At 40.2% G+C, this 26,471-nt stretch overlaps 1 protein-coding gene across 1 annotated transcript in view; it reads right to left on the reverse strand.

The window, feature by feature from the left end:
• The window catches only part of LOC118248514 (deleted in malignant brain tumors 1 protein-like), a 106,624-nt gene that overhangs the window by 19,858 nt on the left and 60,295 nt on the right, over nt 1–26,471 (reverse strand). The window contains 12 exon segments of the mRNA XM_050711951.1: nt 3,344–3,454; nt 4,175–4,252; nt 4,593–4,673; nt 4,919–5,014; nt 6,124–6,195; nt 6,725–6,802; nt 7,168–7,248; nt 8,770–8,799; nt 9,286–9,600; nt 20,796–21,128; nt 22,312–22,700; nt 24,641–24,957. Coding sequence (XP_050567908.1) covers nt 3,344–3,454; nt 4,175–4,252; nt 4,593–4,673; nt 4,919–5,014; nt 6,124–6,195; nt 6,725–6,802; nt 7,168–7,248; nt 8,770–8,799; nt 9,286–9,600; nt 20,796–21,128; nt 22,312–22,700; nt 24,641–24,957 — 1,981 coding nt within the window.

Consider the following 26,471-nt stretch of genomic DNA (forward strand, 5'->3'; position numbering starts at 1 on the left):
GCTATGTGTTTTTTCCTTTTTTTTCCTTTTTTTTTTTTTTTTTTTTTTTACATTTTTCCCCCCTTCTTCTTTAAATAATGCCTGATTCAGCTTCTTTTCACTCTGGCATAACAGATGGTTGGCACAGCATCATTTCCCAGGAATAGTAGCAGAGCTATTTCTACAGATCAGGCTCATTTCTGAGAGCTGGGTACTTATGGAATAACCCACACATTTATCTCACTTTCAGAGGGAAAGGCTTTTAGAGATCTGAAGTTCCAAATTAGTTTTATGGGTCTGGAGTGTATTTTTCTTTCAGAGAAAGAAATCAGAGACTCTGCCGACAACATAATTGAGTTCCTCTGAGTTTGTTGCCATCATAAACTGTACCAAGTATACACAGCTGTCTTACTTCTTGGTAGGTCTGTGATTACAAGGTTTTCATTTTGGGACATTTTGCTGTCACCTGGCAGTCATTTGTAACCAACTAATGCACATCCATTCAGAATGAGTGCCATGTTTCCAAAGACTCTCTTTGCCCTTAATTCCTTTTTGCTGACCATGATCAAAGCTCCTTCCATCTAAGTACCATGCTTATCATTTCCTTCTGCAAAAGTTGGCTGTAAAGAAATGTCAGCAGCAATATTCTTGGCTCGCTTCCCAAGATCAAGGTCTGAACTTCTATGAGACTGCCAAATATGATTTCAGGGATAAGAAAATAATTGAGACAAAAGATAACTAATTAATTTGTTGAACCAGGTGTTGAGTAGTCACTAGCGATAGTGAAAGGTGTTACATAAGTTTAAGAACTGGACTTCATTAGCTATCTAAGGCTAGGTGGGAGTAGTGAGAAAAAGGCATATTAAAAAATATATATCCAGATCTTGACTTAGATTACAGGCAGTAATAAATTCGTTGTGATTCAGCTGATATTAAAAATAGCTTTACTGAGGGGGAGGCAACCCCTGAATTAGACTCACTAAGTAAATGAAGTATTTCACTAATCTGAAATATGAATGTCAATCTGAAATAAAGGACTGATTAAGTAGCAGTCCCAAGAATTGTTAATGCATTCTTGTGGGTGTGTCTAGACAGATGAAAGGCAACTTTCTGCTTTCAACAAATGAATAAAAGAAAGCATTAGATATTTGCTTCTCTTCAAAGTCAGTGTTTTGTGCTTAGGTAAGTGTAAAACATAATCAAAAGAATTGGTAAGCACTTAGTTTCCCTGAGCCATTAACCCAAAGAGCAGTTTATCTATGGTTGGTACAAATAAAAGTAATGAGATTGTTAGGTACGGCTAAAGAGGAGCACTTTTTCACTTTAACCATTAAACACCTTCCTTGTTGCACAGAGTGTGCATACATAGGATGAAATTGTTTGCTCAAATGCATGGCTGAATAGACACAAGCAAAGCACTTAATAGTTAAAATTAGTAACGTAGGTATTCTTGGAAATCCATATATACACCCTGTATTAGGTTCGTTAAGCCTGTATTGTAGTCAACTGATCAGTCATTTAAGAAGAAATTCACATTCAACTTCTGAAAGCCAAGAAGATAAAAATAAATCCTGAGGGACCACATTCATTTCTCAGTTTCACTGGTGTGTGCTAAGAAGTGCAAACTTTTCATTCATCTGGAATAGGTCCCAGTCTGAACATGTAAGGCAGGCAGCAAAATCTGGTCAAAGCTCTGTAAAATATTCTTTGAAGAAGGAAAGTTTTCTTTTCTATCCTTTTGAAATTGGAAAGACTGGCAGCAAAAAGTTACAGAAACACTGACTTAAATTTCTCCTTTGCTGTACTAAAGATTTGTTTGTTAATTTCTAAGACAATTAACATTTGTAGAAAATAGGGTGGATAGACCCTAGATCTTGAACATGAACTTATTGTTAAAATTAAGGTTGATGGGTGGAGCAGTAAGCAGATTTGTACTACATTTCCTAGACCTGCTGCCACTGGTATTGAGTCACAGCTCAAGCTATGTTTTGAGAACATAGATAAAGCTGTAGAAGAGAAGAAGCTCTATAAAAGGTTATAAAGAGAAGAATTATCAGTTGCCTCAGTAATTGTTTGTCATGTTATGCAGCATCTTGAGCTAACAGATGGTATGGGTGTTAAATAGCCAGCCACAGCTACAGGTAATGAAATCCTCAGCCATTACCACTGACACTTTGGAACAGGACAGATAGAGTGACAGAAGGAAAGGCAAGATTTGTGCGCTCTCTGGAGGACAAGATGAGAATTCAAAATCATCTTCATAAACTGAATAAATGTCAAAAATCAGCAAGTTGAACTTCAGCACAGACAGATGCAATGGACTGCTCATTGCAAAGAGAAAACCATGGCACAAAGGCAAAATCATCCTCTTAGCTGGCACAGGAGGGCCATGGAAAGACTGGAAGTCAGCAGTGTTGGCACTGCGGTGAGCTAGTCCAATCTCAGCTTACTCTCAGAGTGATACACTGGGTCTACTTATCCTCCTCGGCACTAACAAGGCCTCAGCTGCTCATTTGGTGATTGTACATTTAAGAAAGAAAGAGGTAATGGGGAGAACTTGGATTTAAGAAATGTAATAGGCTTGAAAATCATGAGTTCTAAGTTTAAAGAGCCGAATTTAGTTTATATGGGAAGTGTCTTTCAATATTCAGAAGAGGACTCTAAAGAGGATTGCCATGAATTTCCCCCTGGAATCTGCAGAGAGCTAAAACAGCAACCGTAGGCACTACAGAAAATTCCTATCAACAAAAGAACATCAAATGTAGTGTTCTACACATTTTTCTTGTGTCTTGAATACATCTGTCAAGCCCAGAGGCAAAGTGTACACATTCATCTTCCCTGGTGGAGATTTACTTAGGAGTTTAAAGCCTATTGTTGCTATCAATTTCTTCTTCATCAGACGAGTAGGTAAAACAGCACGTAGTGGGCAGAAAGGCCCCCCTCAGCTGATGGCTGATACAAAATGACCCTGTCTGGTGAAACCCTGGCTTTAAGGTTTGTAAAACTTAAGAAATTATTTCACAGACTCATTAAAACAGCTCATTCTTCAAAAGCTTGCAAAGCATCTTAAAAAAAAACATATGCCAGAATAAGATTTGCCCCAACAAAAAGAATGGAGAAAAGGTGGGACATACACACACACCTTGCAGTGTGATCAGCATTTATATGGGGACCAAAGCACCACATAAGTCAATTTCCCATCCCCAAGAGGGACCTCTAACAGATGCTGAGGAGGAGTATAAGAATGGGACAAGCAATCCTGGTTTGCACAGGACTGTCTCCTAGCTGCATCCTTTTGCATCTAGGAGACGTTTTTGCTCCTGAACCATGCAAGGCAGACAGCTTGTGTCTGCCTGTTCCTTACCTTCATTTGTTGTACAGTGTAATGCTGGAGTTGTGGCTGGCTCACTAGTCTCTGTGACTGGGGCAGATGTGATCAAGTCATCCAATTCTGTGGTAGAATCATCAATTGAAGCTTTGAGGGAAAAAAAAAAACAACAGTAGGAACTATGAACAACAGTGGCAAAATGTGAATATAAACCAGAAGTAATTTTTTAGTTAAAACAATCAGGATTTGTCAATTTTGTAGAAATGTGTGAAAGTACAAGAAGTTTTTTTTTTTCAGTGAACAAACTTGGAATTTTCCCTTGTACTTCAGTTTGAGTCCCTATATAGCATCACATAATACTATGATAAATAAATATTCAAAGTTGGGATTTCTAAGCTTCTTGACTACTGGAGAATGAAATAGCATGTTCTTATCCCTCTTTATGAAAACTTCAGTGCACATATTTTCCATGCAATATGTCTTTATCTGAGCTCACCTAGACTCAAAACTGATTTTGGTACTACACCATCCAACTATATACTTGCTTTTATAAGCTGAATTTACTCAGGATTTTTGGTATAGATACTGCCTCAGTCCCATCATTCACTGAAGTAGATGCACAGAAGGAATACATGGGTATATACATAGGGACCATTAAAGAGTTGAGAAAATGCATTATTGGAGAGAAACATCAACCAGTGGTAGAAAATGGAGCTGATGTTTGGTGATATCATTTAGATTATGTCCTTGAAGTAAAAGTGAGTTGGACTGTAGCCTCTAACATATGGTCACATCTTAATCCAGCTGAAAAACCCCAATTAACAGAGTGTTTGTTTTAGATATAGCTTGCAAAATGGCCATTCTTACCTTCAGAAACTGTGGTTGGGATTTCAGGGGCCAATGTGGTATTTCCCTCTGCAAGAACAGCAGGTGCAGAAGATGGATCTGAGGCCAAGAGCAAGTTGAGGAAAGAAAGAGAAGGAGAGAGAGGCAGCAATTAGGAGTGAACGCGTGGTCTGAAATCTTGATGAAAGTAAGTAGGTTTGGGCTTAGCAGAGAAGCGAGTCAATGCGTAGCCCTTTAGTTTTACTGAAAAGTCTTTCACCTTCATTTAACCTTTAACACTAAAGACAGAAGATACCTGTGTTATTTCTGACTGTGTTCGTTTACTGCTAGAGGTGCAACAGCCATTTGGAAAGATGCAAAGTAGCCATTGTTAGGGAAATACAGAATGAGATTTTTCTTGCATTTTGGGAGTGAGTGCTAGCAGACAAGTGCTCCTCACCTTCCTCGAGGGTTGTCAAGGTCACCGTAGCAGACAGTGTCTCCGTCCCTGTTGCGTCTGGGCTGGGTGCAGAGGAGGAAGCTGCAGAGATGGGTAGGGGTGAGGGAATATGTTACTAGACAGAATCACCTGAAGGGGCTGCAAAGGAGGAATACGTGGGTGTTGAAGGGACTGTTAAATATAAGGAATTCATTACTGGAGCGAAACATCTATCAGTGACAGAAACTGGAGCTGATGTTTGGTGATATGATTTAGTTTATGTAATCTAATTTAAACAGAAACTTAAATTCTATTCTTAGATTTTATAGCATAGTGCCTGTTTTTACCTTCAGGAGCTGTGGAAGGGATTTCTGGAACTGAGGTATCACTGCCTACTGTAGGTGGGGTTGGTGCCGTTGATGCTTCTGTTGTGTTTTCGGAGGCTGTGACAGGAAGGAAGAAATGAGGAAAGGAGAGAAAGAGAGCATTAAGATAAGGCAGAATGGCTGAACTCAGCTGTTGATGAATTTAATTGGTTTCAGACTTTGTAGAAAGCGGAGTCCGTGTATTATCTGTCATCCAGATCCACACATGTGGCTCAGAAATGGGTCTTCATGTTAAAACTGGGCATTACAAGTGTCAGGAAAGTTTCAGACTTTTCTCACTGGGAGTGAGGCAAGCAAAAGGAGTGTGATAAGCAAAAATAGAAATGGGTGTTGTAACTTGGAAGTAACGTATATCAGTATATTGCTTCCCAGCACTGCAACACGGCATGTTTTATCTGTTTCATTACGTAGTCCAAAATGTAAAATAACAAAGAGTATTTTGGTTTTCTGTAAGGAAATGTTCATTAAAACCATTTCTGTCTTATCTGACTGAAAGTCTTTCTCCCAAAGGTGTCACAGTCATTGGGGAGAAGAGGGAGAGTCCGTTCAGACCATTTTTTCTGCAGTTCCCTGCAGGGTGTCCCTGCATTGCAGAGCATCACCACAAGCAGGTAAGAGGCGTGGTGTAGTGGGGGGCTGGTGGCAGAGCTGGCTCTCGCCCCCAGCTCGCAGAGCTCAGCCTGTGACATCCTGTGCCACATGTTGGGAGAGGGTGAATCTGGTAAGACCAAGCCTGGAGGCTTATAAACTGTTAAGAATCCAGATAAATATTGTTATAAATGGTGAGAAACACAGGCTAAATGGCTTTATCCCAAGTCATGCTTCTTAAATATATATATATATGTAAATCATTATTTCTTTCAGATTCTCTCATTTAAATTCTGCACTATTCAGCTTCACTTCAAGTGAGATTTGCATGTAACATTTGCAGCTCCTTATTGGAGTTGTGGTCTAAGTGCTAGTGGCAGTCTGCCCATGCCGCCAGAAAGCCAGCAGTTGGCACCAAGCAAACGGGATTCAGAGACAAGAATTGGTGGCACTGAGAAATGGTGATTTTGCAGTATTTCTTGGCATGTCCACTGATCTCCCCTTCAAACCAAAACTTAGATCCAGATATTCATTCAGCATTTTTCTAACATGCTGCAGACTGCGAAAATGCCCGTTACCTTCCTTTGGCGTGGTCAGGGTTTCTGATGTCCTGTTTTCTTCTGCAATGGCAGTGGAAGCAAAGGAGGAACCTGTGCAAACAAAGGAGGCTATCAGAAGGACGAGAAATTAAATGTCTGCCAGCAGCAATTAAAGGCAGGTGTGTGCTAAGAGGAATTAAGGACTCTAGATCTCAGGCTCGATAAAAAGCTGTGTTATCAGTGTGCTAAATAGCTGGAAAGGCAGAGGTCCAGCTAAGGGAGGTGAGTTCAAATGCTTGGCTGTGCTCCTTAATGGTTCTAGAGCTTTTATGAAACTTGGACACACAAAATCACAATGATTTGGACACTTCTGCTTTACAAAACTATACCTGTAGTATTTATAGCTACAAGCTCAGGGAAATTAATCATTAAATGCATATATTTCTGCTGTATCCTGACAGTCTGATATTTTTTAAGTGAAGATGTTAAAGAGGGGTTGCTCCTTCCCAGCAGTTTAATTTGCATTGTGTACTGTGACTATTTTACAGATTCATGTGGTCATATTTTCTTAATCCAGCTGAAAAACCCCAATTAACAGAGTGTTTGTTTTAGATATAGCTTGCAAAATGGCCATTCTTACCTTCAGAAACTGTGGTTGGGATTTCAGGGGCCAATGTGGTATTTCCCTCTGCAAGAACAGCAGGTGCAGAAGATGGATCTGAGGCCAAGAGCAAGTTGAGGAAAGAAAGAGAAGGAGAGAGAGGCAGCAATTAGGAGTGAACGCATGGTCTGAAATCTTGATGAAAGTAAGTAGGTTTGGGCTTAGCAGAGAAGCGAGTCAATGCGTAGCCCTTTAGTTTTACTGAAAAGTCTTTCACCTTCATTTAACCTTTAACACTAAAGACAGAAGATACCTGTGTTATTTCTGACTGTGTTCATTTACTGCTAGAGGTGCAACAGCCTTTTGGAAAGATGCAAAGTAGCCATTGTTAGGGAAATAAAGAATTAGATGATTTTTACTTTTTTTTTTTTTTTCTTTTATAGCACTTTGGGAGTGAGTGCTAGCAGACAAGTGCTCCTCACCTTCCTCGAGGGTTGTCAAGGTCACTGTAGCAGACAGTGTCTCTGTCGCTGTTGCGTCTGGGCTGGGTGCAGAGGAGGAAGCTGCAGAGATGGGCAGGGGTAAGGGAATACGTTAGTAAATGGAATCACAACCAGGTAAAAGAACAGACATTTCAGGGATCAGTGAAATCATTAGGACTTTGGGCTTCATGGAGAGGGAAGTTATTTTACCAGATTTTGACTTCTGGTAATTGGTTCAGAAGAACATCTTCTAATTAGTAATTATAAATGAATGTAGTAGTAATTAAAAGTGAATTTGGGAGACTGATGGAACTAGTATACCTCTTGTCATGATATGAGCCCACCTGATTTCCATTCCACCTTTTCACTAACTTCAGAACCTGGAAATATTAGGTCTAACTATTAAAAGAATTGAAGGTGAAGAAAATATCCAGATAAGAGTGCCTCAGATTTTGTACAATTGTACAGATCTCATCATACAGATATGCAGTCTTGATAATTATATTGTAGGTAGACTTAATCATGTACTTGTTTTCCCTCCAAACACATTTTCTTGTAAAAATGAAGATGGTGTTGGCCATTGGCTCCTCCAAGGCTACTTACATACAGAGTTAGATAATGAAATATTTTTACTGAATTCCAAGTGGTCCTCCTGTATACTTCTCAAATTGCATATTACCCCAAATTTTTGCAGGTGCCACTTACAGCTTGGGTTTTTCCCTTGCCTTTGTCAGTAGAAGTCAGCAGTTCTGTGGTAGAGGTTACGGTGCTGTCTGTGGCAAATGTTGATGATGAGCTTGTAGTTTGGGGATTCTCTGAGGATGTTGGAAGATAGAGGAAATAAATTATTAGAGAACTATGATAATGGTCATGAGAACTGAGACACTGGTGAAATAATTTAAATGTCAGGTTTTGTGTAGTAGTGGGCTAATGCACTAGACGTGGTAGTGTGATTGCTGTCAGTTAATAACAGTTCTAAATGAACTGCTGAGATATTTGCCAGTGGTACTGTTAAGGCAGATGTAGATGCTCAGAATATGCAGCAATAGATCAGTGCTACTACAATGTGGTTTTGTTGGTTCAGGCCTTGAGGAGACATTATTTAGGGAAGAAGCCTTTCACTTCTGGGCTGCAAATGGTTGAGAACTGCATTTTAGTGACCACTTCTTTGTGCACTACAAAGTACATTAATGATTAACTCAACACTTAAAAAAAAACCACATGAACAAACACAAAATTATGGGAAACATGAGCAGCACCTATATTTTAAGATTTCCTATTTCCATTATTTCAGGCACACAGTGGTGAAAAAAACAAGAGTCAAAAGCTTATAGCGGGAGTGCAAAGACTTGTTTTATATTTTCCCTAATTGTTAACAGATGAAAGGCAAATACAATTCCTAAGAGAAATCCAAACAACAGAAATAATTTTGGAATAGATGAATAACGAGTAATGAGGAAAAATTAGGAACATGCACCTTTCTAGGATACTGTCTGCCAAGGAACTCTAATCATATGATTTTTCAAGTTAAAAATTAGTCTCTGAGCATTTAGGGTTACTGTGAAGTGTGAATGGACTTATGTCTCAAAAGCCCTGCCTTACCTGGTGGTGCAGTTGTGGAGGGTACTGCATCTGTGAACACAGAACAAAGCAAAAAATTGATATTTACTGTGGAGTTATTTATATTGCTTCAAAATAGGTTGCGTCTACCTATGCAATTGTTGATTTCAGCTATGTTTATGACAAAAATATTAAAACACTCTTTCAATGCAGACATGTCTTGGTTCACATCTTCTGGATGTACTTCTACTTCCAGTTAACTGTTTGCCTGCCTTATTTTGGGAAGAGCCTACAATCAGATGCTGCCTAAAGTTGTCTTGGACTATTTTGTTCTCAGCATATTCATACTCAGCGCTTGCTGCTGACAGTCTTTGTATTTTGTACAGAACATCCTTGTGTTCCTTGATTGCTTGATTCAGCCTAAGTACAAGGAGTCTCTGCACAGAGTTCAGATCTGGTCTGTTTTCTGAATTCCGTTCTGATGTTCCTCATTTTTACAGCCAACAGAAAAATCCAAAGATTTTGTTTAAGTGCAGATTTATATATATATATTTTTACCTGAACAGATGACACTGACATCCTCATTGTGCCCACAGTCATTTTTGTTCCAGCCAGCATGCGGACAGTCCCAAAGGTAAGACTCAGTTCCTGTACACTGCACATCATCCAGGAGGATGTTTCCTTCACCAGGGCCAAAGTAAGACCATCTGTAGACAGAAACAGCTTGGCCACAACCAAGTTGTCTGCATACAACATTGGCACTGTTCATATCGAAGAAATCATCACAGACTGTCCCCCATTCGCCTTTATGGTAAACTTCAACCCTTCCGGCACATCGGTCCCCACCAGACGCCAGTCGCAATTGTGGCGGATCTTCTAAAATGAAAGCAAAAATTGGCAGGCAAACATCTCAATCTGTTTATTACAGAAAATGTAAACTTCTCACATCTGAGGTTGCACCCCCATCTCTGCAGGGATGGGCTGTGCAGTGCTTCTGTGTCCCCAGTTCCTGGGGCTTACTGGGGGACACATGCAGTGCACAAAGCAGGGTGGGGCAAAGTGCTGAACAGCAGAGCTCAGATCAGTGCTGTTAATTCAGCCCAATTCACTCAGCTCTGCTGCATGTGGGGGCTGATCTGTCATGTTAGGGTTTTGGCTGGGCTGGGGAAATAACCAGCTCTCCCCGAGCTGACTCATCTACACCCACAGGTGTGCCCGGTGTGTTCACGCTCTGGAGAATGTTTCACTCTCTTACCTTTGCGTCTAAATGTGTTTTTTATCCATTCTGAGAATTTGTTCCATGCTGAGTTTGGATCTCCACCTCCTGTGGACTGCCACCAGAAACCACTTGCTGTATCAGATAAGAAAGCACATTATTAGCATTGACATAACATAGTTCTAGATGTTTTATGGTTTTCTGTGTTGACGCAGAGATGGATGGAGTAAGCATTGGTACGTGGTGTGTTTTCAAAGCAAAAACAATCCTGCAGTTCCTCCCTGTGCCCGGAAGGACATGCTCATTCTCTCATAGCTCAGTGGAAGATGATCGTAGAGGACCTTGTTTCATGGCAGCACAAGAGCAAAGTGACCCAACCCCACAAGTCCTCATGTACATCCTGCACCTCCAGTGAAGACGTGGGCTTTTGGGAGCTGACCTCTGCCAGATTTTACTGGGGCAGTAGAAAAAGTTACTCATCTTTGCCATGCTATTGCCATAATAACAGGGGAGAGTGTGGAGCATTTGTCAGTGCAGACTGTGACAGTTGCTTTGGCCGACAGCCCAGCAAGTTAGCTTAAAGTGCTCTCTTTGCAAATGCCTGCTCAAGTATGCTTGGAGAGCCCAGGCTTCATCTAACTCAGATACACTACACACTGCTCTAAGTATTTCAAAATGTAGGTTTGACTAAACCAAAGTGTGGCATTACATATTTGTAGGGCAGCTCTTCCATTTACAGTCTGCGTATTTCTGGCTAGTTCTGCCAGGTGTAGAGAATAACAGGCATCTGTATACTCATAGGCAATCCTTTGCTTCCTCTTGTACAGTGAAAGTGCAAAGAGTAAGTGGTAGTCTTCCACTCTTCATTCCCACAAAGAAGCAGGAAAACTCTCGTAGGTCCCATGCCAAGGAAGAGAAACAGCTTAATGTTTCTCTAGATTCTGATGTGACCATGCAGAGATGTACACCAAGAACAGGACAGGGCATATGCTTTCTTTAAACCCCTTAAGAGTCATTCAGACACCACTGGACAAAATTGTCCTGCAAAAGAGGATACAAGCATTTGGGCTGGTCATGTGGTTTTTGATAATCTGTAGATGCAGTCACATAAATACATTTTAAAATCTGGCCCTACATATATTAACTTAAAGGAAAAATGATTAGGCTGCCAGAAGTCAAAGCAATGTTTTGAAATGGCAGCTGTTGTAATATCCTTGTTCATTCAGAATTAACAAGCTCTGAAGAGCTGTGCCTGATTCAATCACTAAAATCGGGAGAAATTTCATTTGGGCACTTTTTTTTTTTTTTTTTTTTTTCAAACTGCATTTGGTTTTCAGCCACTCACTTTCACAGACTCTTACTCCTGTGAATAGATCAGTGATCCTAAAGTTTTGGGTTTGCAAGACAGGACCCTAAGTGACTTTTCCAGTCAAATTAATCCAGCCTACATCAGGTTAAACTGAAGACAAAAGTGAATTTATTGAAGAGAGATTAAAGGTTTGCTGAAGTGTTGGGATTTGACTACATTCTGAAAATGCAGCTTAGTCCTCTTTGATGCTGAGCTCACCTCTGGGCTGCCTTTCCTCTTGTTTTATAAATAATTCAATATAGCCAACCCCTGAATCTACGTTCTATGAAATTCTCTCTTATGATTGATAAGCCTTTATTCATGGTGTCCAAGCTGATTATTAAAGATCAAAGTATCTCATTCAAACTAGCAAGATTGTAAGGAAGGTTTGGGGTTATTTTTGTTTGAAGGACATTGTTGAAGGACATTGTTGAAGGACATTGTTGAAGGACATTGTTGAAGGACAATGTCACTGCATCAATCCCAAGTCTCAGCAGAGACTTGCATTTGTAACGTATATTTCCACCTGCATCCGGCAGGCTGCTCTTTTTTTTTTTCTTAATTTTATTTTACTATCTTGGTCTACATTCTTAAACGTATAGTGTAGAATAATTTTAATTCAAAACTAGAGTATTTGAAGAAGAATGTTTGGAAAACAACTTCGCCTAGCAATTCCCCTCACAGAAGAAAAACAAAGAAAATGATCTTTAACATACCCAGTTTTAAAATCTAACCTATGAATTTGATCTGAATGTTAGAATTAGAAGACAAATTAAACCAACAAGTTCATGATATAAAGCGTGTCAGCAGTTTCTAAGGGGACCCTGTCACCACTTCCCAACAAGCCAGTCTGTATGAGTATTGAATTTTGTCTTTAACATTTCCCTGCAAGCACAAAAAATGTACTCACTGTACCTGGTTCACATAGGAGAGAAGCACTTAACAGAAGCATCCAAGTGAGACTCACTTGAAGGTCCATTTTCTTTGTGGTTGTCTGTTCTAAACCAGTGAAGATTCAGAATTTATACTAAAGGGGTTCTGGTCTACACCAAAGGTGTTTGCTGTGTAATTTGATCTCCCTGAAATTCCAGATCCATGCCAAGGAAGTGATTTACCAAGTATTTTCATTTCACAGGGTATATCCAGACATCCGGATAAGCAGATCCAGATCACACCGCTGTTCCGGACTGGCTACTGAAATCTTCCCACTCTACTGACACCATTGCAGCCTTGTACTGATGTGGTTTTTCCAGGAAGGAATGATTTGCTTTTGGAGATTAGGCTGTTTGGTAAGGACACTTAACTTTTTTTTTTTTTTACCATCAGTTAAGACAGTTTCCAACATACAACTGTGCTAAAACAGATTAAATTGATGTGATAATTGTGTCAAAAGATCAGTATCCTAAAAAAGAAAGCCTCAACCAAATTATCTCTGTTTTGTAAGTATTATACCTCTAAAAAGGAGTTTCTACACTTTTTCATATCTCTTTGTTTCCTCTTTAACATAGGATTAGATCCCTACAGTATGCTCTGGAACTGCAGTCAGTTCTTTCTCACTTGCAGCCTACAGAACAATGAATCAGCTGTAAGAGATATCGGCCAAGGCATGGTTGAAAGGGACAAACTGTTTTGGGGGTACATCAGCAGGGCAATTGCTGAAATACAGCAACCAAAGAGAGCAGGATAGGGCCAGAAAGTGTTATATTAAGCTAAAGCTGTGCAAGTCAAAGAATCTGTATGTAAAGGCATACAGAGAGGCACGACCAGCTGCCATGCCCTGCTCTGGGAAAGACCAGTAGAATCCACTGACAATTGACTCCCTATTCTCCATCTACCAGTTTCATAGCTGGTGTATTTCTGACCAAATCAGTCTGAGATTTTCCCCTTCAAAGGATAAGCAAACATGCTGCCTGACAGTTCTCTGTGTTACATCCCTCATAAACTGACTGCACAGAGCCGAAGGAAGTGGAACCTTTGTGTGTTAGGACTTACGAGACACGGTTTTGGGTCTGTGAGACACTACACAAAAGAATTGAGGCACAAAATAATTTTCAGGTGAAAGGGAGAAACTACAAACAGGTTTTTATTCTACTAGTAAGAGATATGAGATCATGGGATAAGAGGCAGAAGATATTGTACTGCTAGTAGAAATACAAATTAGTAGAGGAGTAAGTGAAAACATTAAAAAAAATCATTGTGAAAAGGAAATATACACCAGGACTTGCTGCAGATAATCGTTTGCCGTTTGATTTCATGCTAACTTTTCAGATTAGGTGGCTTGCATGGAAAAAGGGATTCCCACCTAGAAAGGCCATGCTACACAACTGGAAAAGATTTGCCTCTAGCAAAGCCGTGAATCCAGCAGAATCCCTCCAGCAACACAGTTTTCTCCCCTGGCACGAGGTGGTGGGGTCTATACCCTGTGGCTGCTGATACTCCAAAGGATGCCTTCAGCTCTGTCTTAGTGCTGGCAGGGAGAAGGTGGGTCTCACATAGAGAGAGGGAAAAAGCAAAGCTGGAGGTTCTTAGCTGATTTGAAAATGAACATCAATTGATTCCTTTGTTCTGTGAATGCTTTTCTTATTTCCTCAGCACACTATGATGTATTGTATCTATCTAGATGGCCATGTTCTTACTTTCCCACTACCTTCTTGAGCAAAACCAGTCATGTCAAGTATTTAAACTCCCAGTTCCATGTATGTGGATTATTTGAATTCTGCTGCCATTTCCTGAAGTGACTAAGTGGGTTTATGGTAGATCCTTATCAATATTTCTATTCAAATAGCTCTAAGCTGGACCTTAACAGTACAGTATATACCAGTTTTCTTTCCTAACATCAATTAAGCTATTTCATACAGACATTTCTCAGTCCTGAATGAAAAAGAAATTTCAGAAACATTCCAAAACTCCAGCTGAAATCTCATGAAGGTTTTATTCCCAAAACAAAGAGAAACAAATTCTTTATATCTTGTGATTTGACCCAAGTCTGGATGAAAAGATTTGGATCTGAACATTATCATATAGAAGACACAGGAGTCTAATACACACATGCTGTTTCAGCACACTTCATATTCATCCCACAATAAACAAATTCAGTGCTTGGCTGATGCTAGACTTTCAATAATCTTCTCCCTAGGAAATGCAGAGTCCTGTAGAAACAGCTAATGCTTCATTCTGGTGACTCAGGCCAGACAGTGTGGAGCCTAGTTAAGAGGACGGGAAGATATGGGGAACGCAGACTATTAGCTGTCTAGCCTGTGTTAGACACATGACTGAATTAAAATATCTCGACTATGAAGAAGCATCAAAATTTGCTTTTTCAGCATTCTTCAGAAAGGAATGCTGAAAGAAAGGTCACAAAGAAGCCACTGGTTCCAGCAGACATGCCCGGGCCACAGGACTCCGCATCCCTGCTCTTGCCCAGTGAAGCTGGATCTTACTGCAGGCTATTTTACACCGTATATAAGAAGTAATGGAGGCAGGTACAAATGCTAGCAATGGCAGCAGATTTGTACAGCTAATCCATAGTTACAGGTGACAAGGAACAACCAGCCTCCACATTAAACACTGCAGCCCTTGTCACTGACATTGAAGGTGCCTTTAAACGGAAGTGGTAAGTCTTCAGTCCAAAGCTAAGCAAGCAAACTAATCCCGTGTGGCAGGAAGCAGCAGTGATGACAGTGGGGCTGACCTTTGTGGTCTCGGCATAGCAGTGCCGTTTCTGAGAAAATCTTCTTAATGAAATCTGTCAAAATTCACTCTGAAAACAAAGAGTATTTGTTTTCTGTGATATAGTGAAGTAGCTTTGCGCTGCAAGATGGGTGTTAAACTTTCCTGACAGTGCTGGAGCTTTGCTGCCCTGGCAAAACTACCCCTCCCTGTTCAAAGCTGTTTTCAGCTTTGTCAAACTACATCCAATTTTCATGGAAATCTGTAGTGTTAAAAACTCCAGAAGGATCTGGTGGACATAGTTTGAGGGGCTAAAAGCAATCAGAAAATATAAAGCTGTTCTGGAGTCTATTACCACTGGAGGGCAGTGAGGCACTGTCCTTAAGGAATGAGGAAGTTACCGGATAAGATAGATGGTCTAATGCACAGTACTTTTGTAGGGTCCATAAAGAGGTCTCAATTTTAGCAAATACCTTAAAAAGTAAGCAGACAACAAAATAAATTGTGCATGAGACAGCTACAAACAGCAGGACACTTTTTTCCATTCCTCAGATGTCTTCTGCCAATGTCAGAGTATATTTCTTGGCCAAATGGTGGTCAGGAGAACTGGCCCTCGTAAGGCATGCACCTAAATAGGTGGAGGCCTCAGGTACCTCTTCCCTTGCAGCTCTTTACACATTATCACTTATCGAGGCTGTAAACCATGACATTTGATAGCTCTCATAACTCATGTTTGCAAGGAATTTCTTTGAAATATCTTTAAAGGAATAAACTAGCACCGATTGAATTTCTCCTAGACATGTATTTCTTGTACAAATACTTATTTGTATTTCTTCTTCCCTGATAAAGAAAACACCAGTGTGTGAAGCCACAAAATGATACCAGGTCTACTTTTGTTTTGGGTCATGTTAATAACTTTTTCAGTCAATCATCCGCTGTAGATTACTCACTAATGAAGTGTGGAACTGGAAGAATTTACTGAAATGCCCCGCAAGATTACCACTTGAAAGCTGCCATAATACTTGCCGTATACTCATCCTTGACTTCAGTCAGCCTGACTTTAGTCAGCCTGGGGACTTGGCTGGTGTGTGAGGCCGTGGCCCGGTGTTGCTTCAGGACACATTTGAGGAAGACAGCATATTACAGATAAGTGTGCAGAGCTTGTTCATGGTTCACTGCACATTGCTCCGAGGAGGGGATGTAATGAAAGATTCTTGCTAACTGTAAATATACTTACTATGCTTTTGAGAACATTTCTTATGCAACAAATCCTGTTTTTCTGCTGAAACCATCACATTCCCAACAGGCTGTTTAATCAGTTCTACCGTCTGTTTCTAAAAGCAAAGAATTATGAACTTCCAAGGAACTTTTGAGACCTTCAATACACATATGTAAATAGAAGTTCCTTATTTTTCTGCATTGAGAAAAACCTTGAAATTAACATAAGAGTGATATAGTGTGTTCTAAGGGAGCATGCCCAAAACAACAGCAAAGGACACAGCAAGAGGTGGTGATGATGATGAGGATGAGGCACATGCTTGTCTGGAGGAGACAGGGCCCCAATACAGCCTGGGCAGAAGCTTTATGTGTCAGGGGCTTTTCAAGCTCTCTGCACCCGTGGTGGCTTGGAAAAGCTGCACAGATTCTCCTTGTTTGGGTCAACTCCTCTCCCCAGAAGCTTCCAAAACATGGGATGTTCCTTCTGTGAGGAGAAAGGTTTGGGGTTGGTTGGCTGGTTTGGTTTTCCAAACCAGTCCCTGATGCCATGACAGGGCCTGCTCTGCTGTGACAGACGAGAGGTTGTGCACTCCTCAGAAAAGAGTAATCACTCGTCATATCGTGCTGGCTTACTACCTATTGTAACCTTTTTTACCCCCTTTCAGCTGTATGTTTAACTGAAAATGTCTTTTGCACCTTTCATCCCATCAGGAACCAGATCATGTTGAGAATAAAGGACCTTCACTGAACTTTGACCCTAAATGTGCACATTATGTATGGCTATCCACTCTCAAATTGATGTTGTCCTCTGTACTATGCAGTGTCTCTCACACCTCAGGGTTTACAGATTTTACTCATTTCTGACAAGTGAAATTTTCCTGGAATCCTGATGTCACTGAAACGATTTATGACCCTATAAATGCAAGGGGGGAAAGATGCAGTAGGAAAAGTAGCTAAGCAAGGGAACCAGAGACTGTCTTTTTTCTGCTTTTCTCAGCCTCAGTCCCTGAGTCTGCTTCCCTCAGAGGTAGCAGAAATTACCTGATAACAGCAGTCCTTACTCCTGTGTACACATCCATCTAGTGGACTGGGTGCGATAGGTGTGTGACAAAGGATGATGAAAAGGTGTTGTGCAGCTTTCTGTTATGATTTACATCTGGAAATGCAATATTATGTTGAAATTTCAAGACCCTGAGTATGTGCCTGCATGCTTGCTCCTAATGAGGCCCATGATATCATATTTTCACTGCTGCTGTTACCCATTCTGGCTGTATGAAGCTACCATATGGTAGTGTGTGGTATCCTAACATCTGTTGCTTAGCTATCCAGACACATTCTTGATTGTAATTAAAATGTATTTTCCTTCAATTCTTTCTTTTTTCATGCTTCCTCTCTTCCAGCCCTTCCACTAAAATCAACCTCAGCAGGTTCTGAAGTGCATTTTGCACACTGAAGAAAGTATAGAGAAAAGGGCAAAGCCAAGCTGAAATAAATCATGCCCCTGAAAACATAACCTTCAAAGGGGTTTCCCACATTTATAGTGAATATATTGGTAAAGCAAAGTGGAAACTTCACATGTGATGTCATCTTCTGTGCACAAAACTGAGTAATGAGTGCTGGGTACAGCTTCTGATTCTTGTAGATATACTCTCTTGGAATAAAGATGTCACCATCTAGTCTCTGGAAGCCCCAGTCCACCCGTGTGAGTCCTGTGAGGGAAAATCTTTGTCAGAGATGAAGGTTCTGCCAATGTAAACGGGTATCAATTATTTTGGCTCTGCATACAGTACTACGGGTCATTTCATCCTGTTACCCAGATAATTTCACTGGCTAACAATCCATGTCAACATAGGTTGCTTACCTTGGCATGTGCTACATTCTTGCAGCTTTTCCTGCTTTTGATGTTTACACGGACAATGGTATAATCTTAATTAAGACAATTTCTCAACTTCTTTCCCCATTTCAAAGCATACCCCTTTGATTTCAGCAGGTGCCATAGGTAGGGATCACATAGAGTATCACCAGTGCCTTTTGAACATTTGTTGCTACAAAAATGGAAGTGATCTTCTGGTGTATTGGGAGTGCCAGGGGGTGAGGTGTGACTGGGACTGCCTTTAAACTGCTTTTACTTAGGTTTTGATAGTGTGTAAAATCATTGCAATGAGGTACATGGATAGGAGACAGTCCAACCAAATCTTAAATATGTCAAAAGCTGGTTTACTCTAGAAATAAGACTCATTTATGAAAGCTACATTTCTATTGAGAGCTTTCCTGAGAGTTTGGAGAGATCTGAATGATTTCTGAGGATTTGATTCATAGACACCTCTAAGTATGAATAATCAATACATCATTGATTAAAAAGCCGAACAGAGACAATGCAAAATCCAGCACATAAATGTCCAAACCCCAGCCCAATCAATTCCCAAATTAAAGTCATCAAAGCTCAAATCATGGAATACTTGAGGGAAAATTTGCACATGCTTCTCTGCAGGAAGCACTGGAGTTGTGCCTGCATAAAACTTAAGGATTTTTTATCCCCATTTTTATGCCCCATTAGAGCCCTGGTAAAGGATCGCAACAGGGCCCTCGGATGGCTCCTGCCCCAGCGACACCCAAGGGAGCAAAAAGAATGGGTTTTGCATTTTGATTTTCCTCAGGAAATTCATGTAACTTTCCTCTAGGTCTTGATTCATAAGATAGCTGTCGCTAAACATACCAGGTGCAGGTACAAAGCAGCATCAAATTTTGATACATATTTACTGGAGATAATAATGATAAATAGAACTGATGCTGCCCTAGCTTTGCTTTATTAGTTACTAATGAAAGATAATGAAATGAACTATTAACAAAATAGCAAAAATGAATTACTAGAAAAATAAATAATAAGAATTAATCAGTCTAACTACATCAGTTAATTAGGAAAGCTTTCTTTCCTGCATGAATCATCAGTGGCTGGGGTGTAAAAGTTAAAACTGGACATAAAAGAAAATTGTAGGTTGCTTTTGTCTGTACACTGATTTTTTTATTATTATTATTTTTAAATTTGTTTCCCACAAAGCAGTCAAGCACATGTAAAGCTATCCAAACAAAGTTGCAATAGGTGTAGCACCTATTAAGTGACCAACAAGGAGTGCTTTGGGAGGACAAGTTGGAGGGACACCTTCTCCTGCCCCGTCTGTCAAAGGGAACCACGTTGGGTGGTGGTTGGTTGTGAGAGGTTGGCAAGGGGTGACTGCTTTCCACGAGCACGATGTGGAGAAGCAGATATCCTGTCTAACTGTGGCATTTGGACAACGAATGCAGTCAGAGTCTTGGTATGGAAAAAAAGAAGGATGAGTAGTAATAATATCGTGCAATGAAAGCATTTATTACCAATTGATGATATCTTATGGTCACTTCATTTTATACATTTGCCTTAGGTATGTAAAGAGAATATATCTGATTATCCTCAGTCCATGTATTAGAGTGATTTGTGCTGATTCTCTGTCGCTGGAAATGTTTCTACTAGATCAGGTTGTAATCAGGCTTAGTTTGTGTTTATTTGAATGTCTGACTGTTTGCAAGCACGAGGAGAGAATTAAAGCACAAGAACTGTGCATTTCCAACAGAATGCATATAGGGTGAGATTACTAGAGGAAAGATTTATTGTTAGATGGATTATACAAATATATTGTTTTCTAAAGAGTGTTTTGTCATGAGTAAACAGCACCATTAGCTAAAGCAAAAAGTATATAAGGGTAACAGCGTTCAAACTCCACATCTCCAGAGGATCCTCAGTCCCAGCCCAGAACTGTTCTGGTTCCGTGGCTGAGGCCAGCAGCCTGTGGTGGATGGCAATGGAGCCATTTTTATCTCTCCAGATACAGGAATCAGAGGCATGGAGTGGTGGGAGAACAACACAAACAATACTTCTCTGAGGAGCTGTCCTCTCCAAGAGAGGAGACTGTTGTGGACATGTGTGTGCCAAGTAGATCTCCGCAACGGAGGAAGGTCGTCATCCTTTTCTGACTCCAGACTGAACAAATCTCCTGTGTCGATCAAGCTAACAAAGTTTGTCTCAAAGTTTTCTTACTGGGTACACCAATCCTAGTGGACTCTATAGAGCAGAAGGAGTAGAAACAGCTTATATTCTGCTATGTGAACTAAAGGTTGAAAACACGAGTCACAGAACAGTCAGCCTTGGGAGTGTCAGGCAGGTAGCATATGAAATCACTGAGACTTTGAGTTTGAAACAGATAAAAGTGATTGGAAAGAAGCTTTCCTCATTATTCTGCATTGAGAAATCCAGTTCTCATGGAGACTGCAGATCTGTAAGTTGAAAGTGCCTGCTGAATTTCTTGTAGATGCCTCGGAAATTTACAAGCATTAAAGGTAATGTACATCTTATATCCACTCTGCTTATGCTGCACGCCCTGTAAGAATGACCAAAGAGAAAAATGATCAAATGATCTGGCAAATAGCTATGAGATTCGTATTTGTTAGGTCTCTATTAGTCCACAGAAGTGAAAAAAGAATTGATTTTGCAACATGGGCTCAACTGCTAATGATTTTTCAACTATAATTCAAAATGTATCTTATGGGAAATTCTTGAAATGAATAAAACAAAGCAGAAAGTACCTGAGCAGACAACGCTGGCATCTTCATTGTGGCCACAGTTATGTCTTGACCAACCGTTGTGGGAGCATTCCCATAGGTAATATTCATTGCCTCTGCACTGTACATCATCCAGGAAAATGACTCCAGAGCCTTCCCCAAACTGGGCAGCTCCTGGTGCAGACATGGGCTCCCCACACCCAAGCTGTCTGCAAATGACCTGAGCATCATCGATATCCCAGAAATCGTCGCAGACTGTTCCCCATTGTCCTTTGTAAAAAATTTCAACACGCCCCTCACATCGATTGCCACCATCCTCCAGCCGCAGAGATGCTTCTAGCAAAGACAGAGCAGAAGTAAATTACACACAGCCTTAACTCTAACCTTATGCTTGTGACAGGTGTGGGATTGTGTTACAAAATGGACAAGACTAGAGGAAAAGCTATTCTGCAGAATGGGGCTGTTCATGCAGCCTGATGTGTCTTTTGGAGCAGGCAAACCTCCCTCTGAGGCTGTTACGCTCGCACCATAATTAAACAAGGAGTTACAGAGACCAGATTTTTGTAAAAATGGTATAAGTGGCCATTTGCACTGTAGAAGGACAGTGAATCTTTGGAGCACCAGAATGAATTAAGGAAGCCTGAATTCCCCGAGAACAACTCCTAGAGAAGCTAAGCAGTCACACGTGACTGACACTTTGCTCTTCTGCCATGATGAATTTCTGAAAGTGTGTCCAAGATTTTCCCTCCTTGCATTGTGGTTTGTTGAATGGTGAGGTACGCTTAGGGGAGTCTGATTTTCAATCAGTGACAAGTTATGCATTACACACCCTATACTGTTTTAAGGTGTTTTCCCAACTTTTGAGCCATCCATAATCATCTACAACTTCCGAAAAACTAAAGTATGGAATTTGTCCATCCTCCTCAAATAAATGTTATATTTTTCCCCAAGACTTTTCATCAAACAAAAGCAAAACATGTTAACAGTAAATACCCAGTTTTTAGAATGACCAGTTAACGAAACGATAAGACTTACCAGGAGTTCTGTCTCCCCTAGAAGCTGTGGATTAGGAATAAATATGAAAATTTTAATCTTCAGTTGTATTTTAGCAGAACAAAGACGAAACAGACTTTGCAACATCTGGGGAGAGTCTCTCTCTTATTATCTTATTATCTAATTTGTTCTAAAACTAAGTTATCTTTTTATAACCTATCTTAATCAAGGCAAACACTTCAACTTGCATTGAAAAGTCAGAGCAAGGGTTAATCCTTTAGGAATGACTTCTGAGTTTAAAAAACTAAACCAGTTAAAAATGATGTCCTGGAGAGGCATCCTGGGAAGGGTTCAGTTTGAACATGCTCTGAAATCTGTGTATCTGTGCTGTACGTCAGGCTCTCAATTTCTGCCTTCTTTTCTTGTGTCTCACTCCTACAGCTCTGCTGGTTTTGTTGCTATAGCCCTTGCCTCAGGCTGATGATGAGATTTGAGATTTACACAATTCACAGTTTTACTTACATAAATAAAAACATTCTAAATGTACCTGAGCAACGCACACCGGCATCTTCTTTGTGCCCGCAGTTATGTGTTGACCATCCTCTATGAGAGCATTCCCACAGGTAAGATTCACTTCCAAGACACTGCACGTCATCCAGGAGAATGTCCCCCGATCCTGGAGTGAAGTGGGCTTTTCCCAGTGCGGAGAGAGCTTCTCCACATCCCAGCTGCCTGCACACGACCTGTGCATCATTTAGGTCCCAGAAGTCATCACAGACCGTCCCCCAGCTTCCTTTGTAGTAGACTTCCACACGACCTTCACATCTGTTTCTACCATTTATCAGCCTCATGGACACTTCTGTGAAAGAGAAGAGAGAGGAGATAAGAATGCAGACTGCCAAGGTGATAAGTTATAATCCCGGAGTAGCTCTGGAGCTGGTTCAGTACGTTATGCTGGCTACTGGATTCTCTCCTGGCCTTTCCTCTCCAGGGAAGGTGAGGAAAACGTTGTTTATTTCCAGCACGCCCAGTGTCATCGTGTGGCAGTTCGCAGTCACCTGCGGCTTCCTGGCTCATGCTTTGAGTCGAGACTTGGCAGGTGTTCACAGCTGCCTAAATAAGGTTTTCCTTCCCAGCTTAATAGAGGCTGTGAGATTAATATTAATGAAAGAAATGACCTATGTTAGCTAAACACTAGTGGGTATTTCTTTATCAATATATTCACAGCAAAACATTATACTCAGTAGAAGGAAAATCAAGGTTTTAATCATAGACATGGGGTGACCGAGAAACAAGGTTCATCAAGCCAAAGCAACACAGTGGGACTAAGACTTCCTAATAACTAAATTATCTCTTCTCCCTGAATTTTAATATCACTTAAGGGTTTCTGAGTTTTATTAGAACATGGAAAAAGTTTATCTTTTAAGAGTGTAATGTAGCTCCATCCAACAGATGGAATTATTGAAATACTGATTTATATAATACTTTTTATTTTAAAGGACCTTGGACTTAAAGCAACCTAGTCCAGTGAATCTTTTTCAGACTCAGAAAGTCCTATCATTTCTGTACTCTACAACAATCAGGTATACATTTCAACTTCAGTTATGAGTTCTCTTTAAAGATTAAAAACCCATGGTTATCTTCATAAAAACTGTATAGATCAGTATTGCTACTTTCATTACGGTCAAAATACACTACATTTTAAGAAGCTATTTTCACACATAAACTACTGAATAAACTAAATGAGATTTGCATTTTTAATAATTAACAAGAAGTTGCTTTTGCTATAGAAAATTCCAGATAGAAATGATTGAATAAGTATGAAATTTAAATTACCAGGTATTTCAGTTCCTGTAGAAGCTGTGAGAGAAGGAAATAAAGAAAATGCACATTTTAGACATTGGTGTTTATAAAATTTACTAAATTTGTAGAACACAATACTTCTTTACAAAGTCTACTTTTATTTCAGAAAGCATTCAACATCTAATCAAATTAAGCTGTTTGCAATACGTGTGTTCGAAGATGATAAAAATGATAAGACATGAGATTATAAACTGACTTTCCTCACTAACAACTTGAAAATCAGTGGAGAACAGGATAAGACTTTGGAACTTTTGTTACTATTTGACAGATGTAGAAAAAGTTGTCAGGGTTACAACTGGGTGAGTACCTAAGACCACCAGAAGTCTAAGTACATCCTTCTTCAGAGGGATCTGACAGAGCCCTGGTTCCTTCTCCTCCTTGCTTCCTGCCCCCCAGACTGCAGAAGAGTCACAGCTCTAAACCTTTGGATTTGGTCCTGAGTATCTCACTCAAATAAATAGTCTGCAGACGTTCAATAGAAGCTTTGTCAAGGAAAGACATGTGGGATTAGGACCTAAGCTCATGAGAAGTCTCCTGTGTGAAAGCCTGTTAGTGCTGTAAGGGCAGAATGCGCCTCGGGATTGGGTTTTGGTGCTCCTCTAGTCTGGTGGCAAGCTAATAGTATTGGTTAATACAGATTACAGAAGATTAAAATAATATGATGGTTGTACAAAAACACTGGATGCACTCTGAATGACACTGATTGAAATACTCTAAAAGTTTTCACAGCTTATCTGTGCAGAAGTTTGCAATAACAGATTTTGATCAAATAAGGAAAGCGGGAAATTCTCTGTGTAGGAAAGAGCCTTGTTACTTGCAACAGAACCAAAACTCTTCTGAGAAAAGGGTTTTCTACTTCAGGGGAGAAATTTTCAATGTGACAAAATTTAAAATTAAACTTAAAACCAAAACTTAGTTTTAAAGTTTAAACTTAAAAACAAAATTTAAATTAAATTAAAATTAAATTAGACTATTTCTTATTGTGACTCTTTTTGATAAAGCAAATATATCACTGTGTACCTGAGCAAATGACGCTGGCATCGCGCCGGCTGTCACACTTCTTTCTATACCACCCCCTGTGAGAACACTGCCACAGGTAGTTCTCATGCCCTCTGCACTGCACATCATCCATGACAATATATCTCGGGCCGCGAGTAAAGGTGACATTTCCTGAAGATGATACAGCATGTCCACAAGCCTGCTGGTTACAGACAACGTCTGCATCATTTATATCCCAGGAATCCTCACAAATGGTCCCCCAGGTTCCTCTGTAAAGTATTTCAACACGCCCTTCACACTGGTTCCATCCATTCACCAACCTCACTGACAGCTCTTTGAAAGAAAAAAGAGAATTTCACTGAACCTGGGATATTTTTATTTTTTTTTTTGCTAAGGAGGAACTAAGGTGGAACACAGCAGGTTAAAGGACAGACAGGTTTCCATGCCATGCTAAATTTCACTAGTTAGCCATGCACATGCATTTTCAGCCTACCTAGAAACTCTTGCTTTTCAGAGTCCCTGGGGTAAAACCATGCTCCTTAAGCCACTACCTACCCTATCTGAAGACAGTGATGCTCCTGAATAGTTCAAGCTTTGCAACACAGGATCCACAGCACTGATGTTCTGAATAAACTGTAGTTTGTGAACTTTCATGTAACTCTGCATGTACAAAGCCATGCCTCATTTATCCAGACTTAACTTTTACGTGGATATAAGTTGGGCAAGTTCTTGACTTTATTTCATGTTTTACACTAACAGAACAAAAATGCTGAGCATCTGTTTGGTACCTGGGCTACAGTGTTGTATTATTTTAAAGGGAAGTCACTTCCAACACGAAGAGAGCAATGACCAGCCTTTCTGATTAGAAACCGTCAGTGTTTTCAGCCCTACACATTCAGTTCTAAAACATCAAAACCTGTTGATATTAAAGGTAATGACACGTATTTAAGAAGCTTACCTGTCACTTCAGATCCTGTGGAAGCTGCAGATGAAAAAAACATAGTTCATTTTTAGGTGGAATTTTCAGTAACTGCAGTAATAACTGAATCTATTGATGAAATATGACAAATTGCACATTATGCTGAAAAAACAGTGATACACATAATAATGTTCCTTTTGTCAGTACTGTTACACAGGTCTATAACAGAAGGTAGACCTGTTCTGAAATATATTAGCTTATGACTGTAGGGGAAAATATGAATTATAAATTTATAAAGTTGTTAGTGATAAAAAAAAGTGTTATAAATGAGACAATGTAATCACTAGGGAAGAACCCCAAGGTAATCAAAATAAAACAGGGGTTTTGATTTGATGTGGTTGGAGTACTACAGAGGAAATGTTACTAAATGGTAGAAATATTCTGAGAATCTGAAGAAGCAGCGATGGCCATTGTTTCTTTTTTAATGGTTGCTTGCTGGCTTTCAGAAGACTTAGGCTAATGAGGAAGCTCAGGTAGCAGCAGAGGAAAGAGAAAAGCTGAAGGTCTAAGCTATTCTCTGAAGTGCAGCAGTGAAACCTATGTCAAGGTCAAGGGTTTCTTGTTAGGTGTAAGTTCAGGGTACTAATTTCCTTGTAGACCTGTAACTGACATACATTTCAGTGCAGTATGGGTTGTGTTATTACAGTTAATCAGTAAAGGGTGAGGACAGGCTGTTCAGAGTTCAGATGATCGATGTCCAAGCAGGCGGTTACCCTCAGTGACCCTGTGGGCCACTGTTTGTACCACCGCTAACACAATGACACCTTTGTGTTAAAATTTGCAAAGATAAGCTGTGAGGGGTGGCTCAGACACCAGGCTGGACCTGTCCTCTGTGTCTGCTGTGGCACTTCTCCCATGGGGTGGCT

The sequence above is a fragment of the Cygnus atratus genome, chromosome 7 (assembly GCF_013377495.2).
Source record: "Cygnus atratus isolate AKBS03 ecotype Queensland, Australia chromosome 7, CAtr_DNAZoo_HiC_assembly, whole genome shotgun sequence".
NCBI classification, from domain to species: domain Eukaryota; kingdom Metazoa; phylum Chordata; class Aves; order Anseriformes; family Anatidae; genus Cygnus; species Cygnus atratus.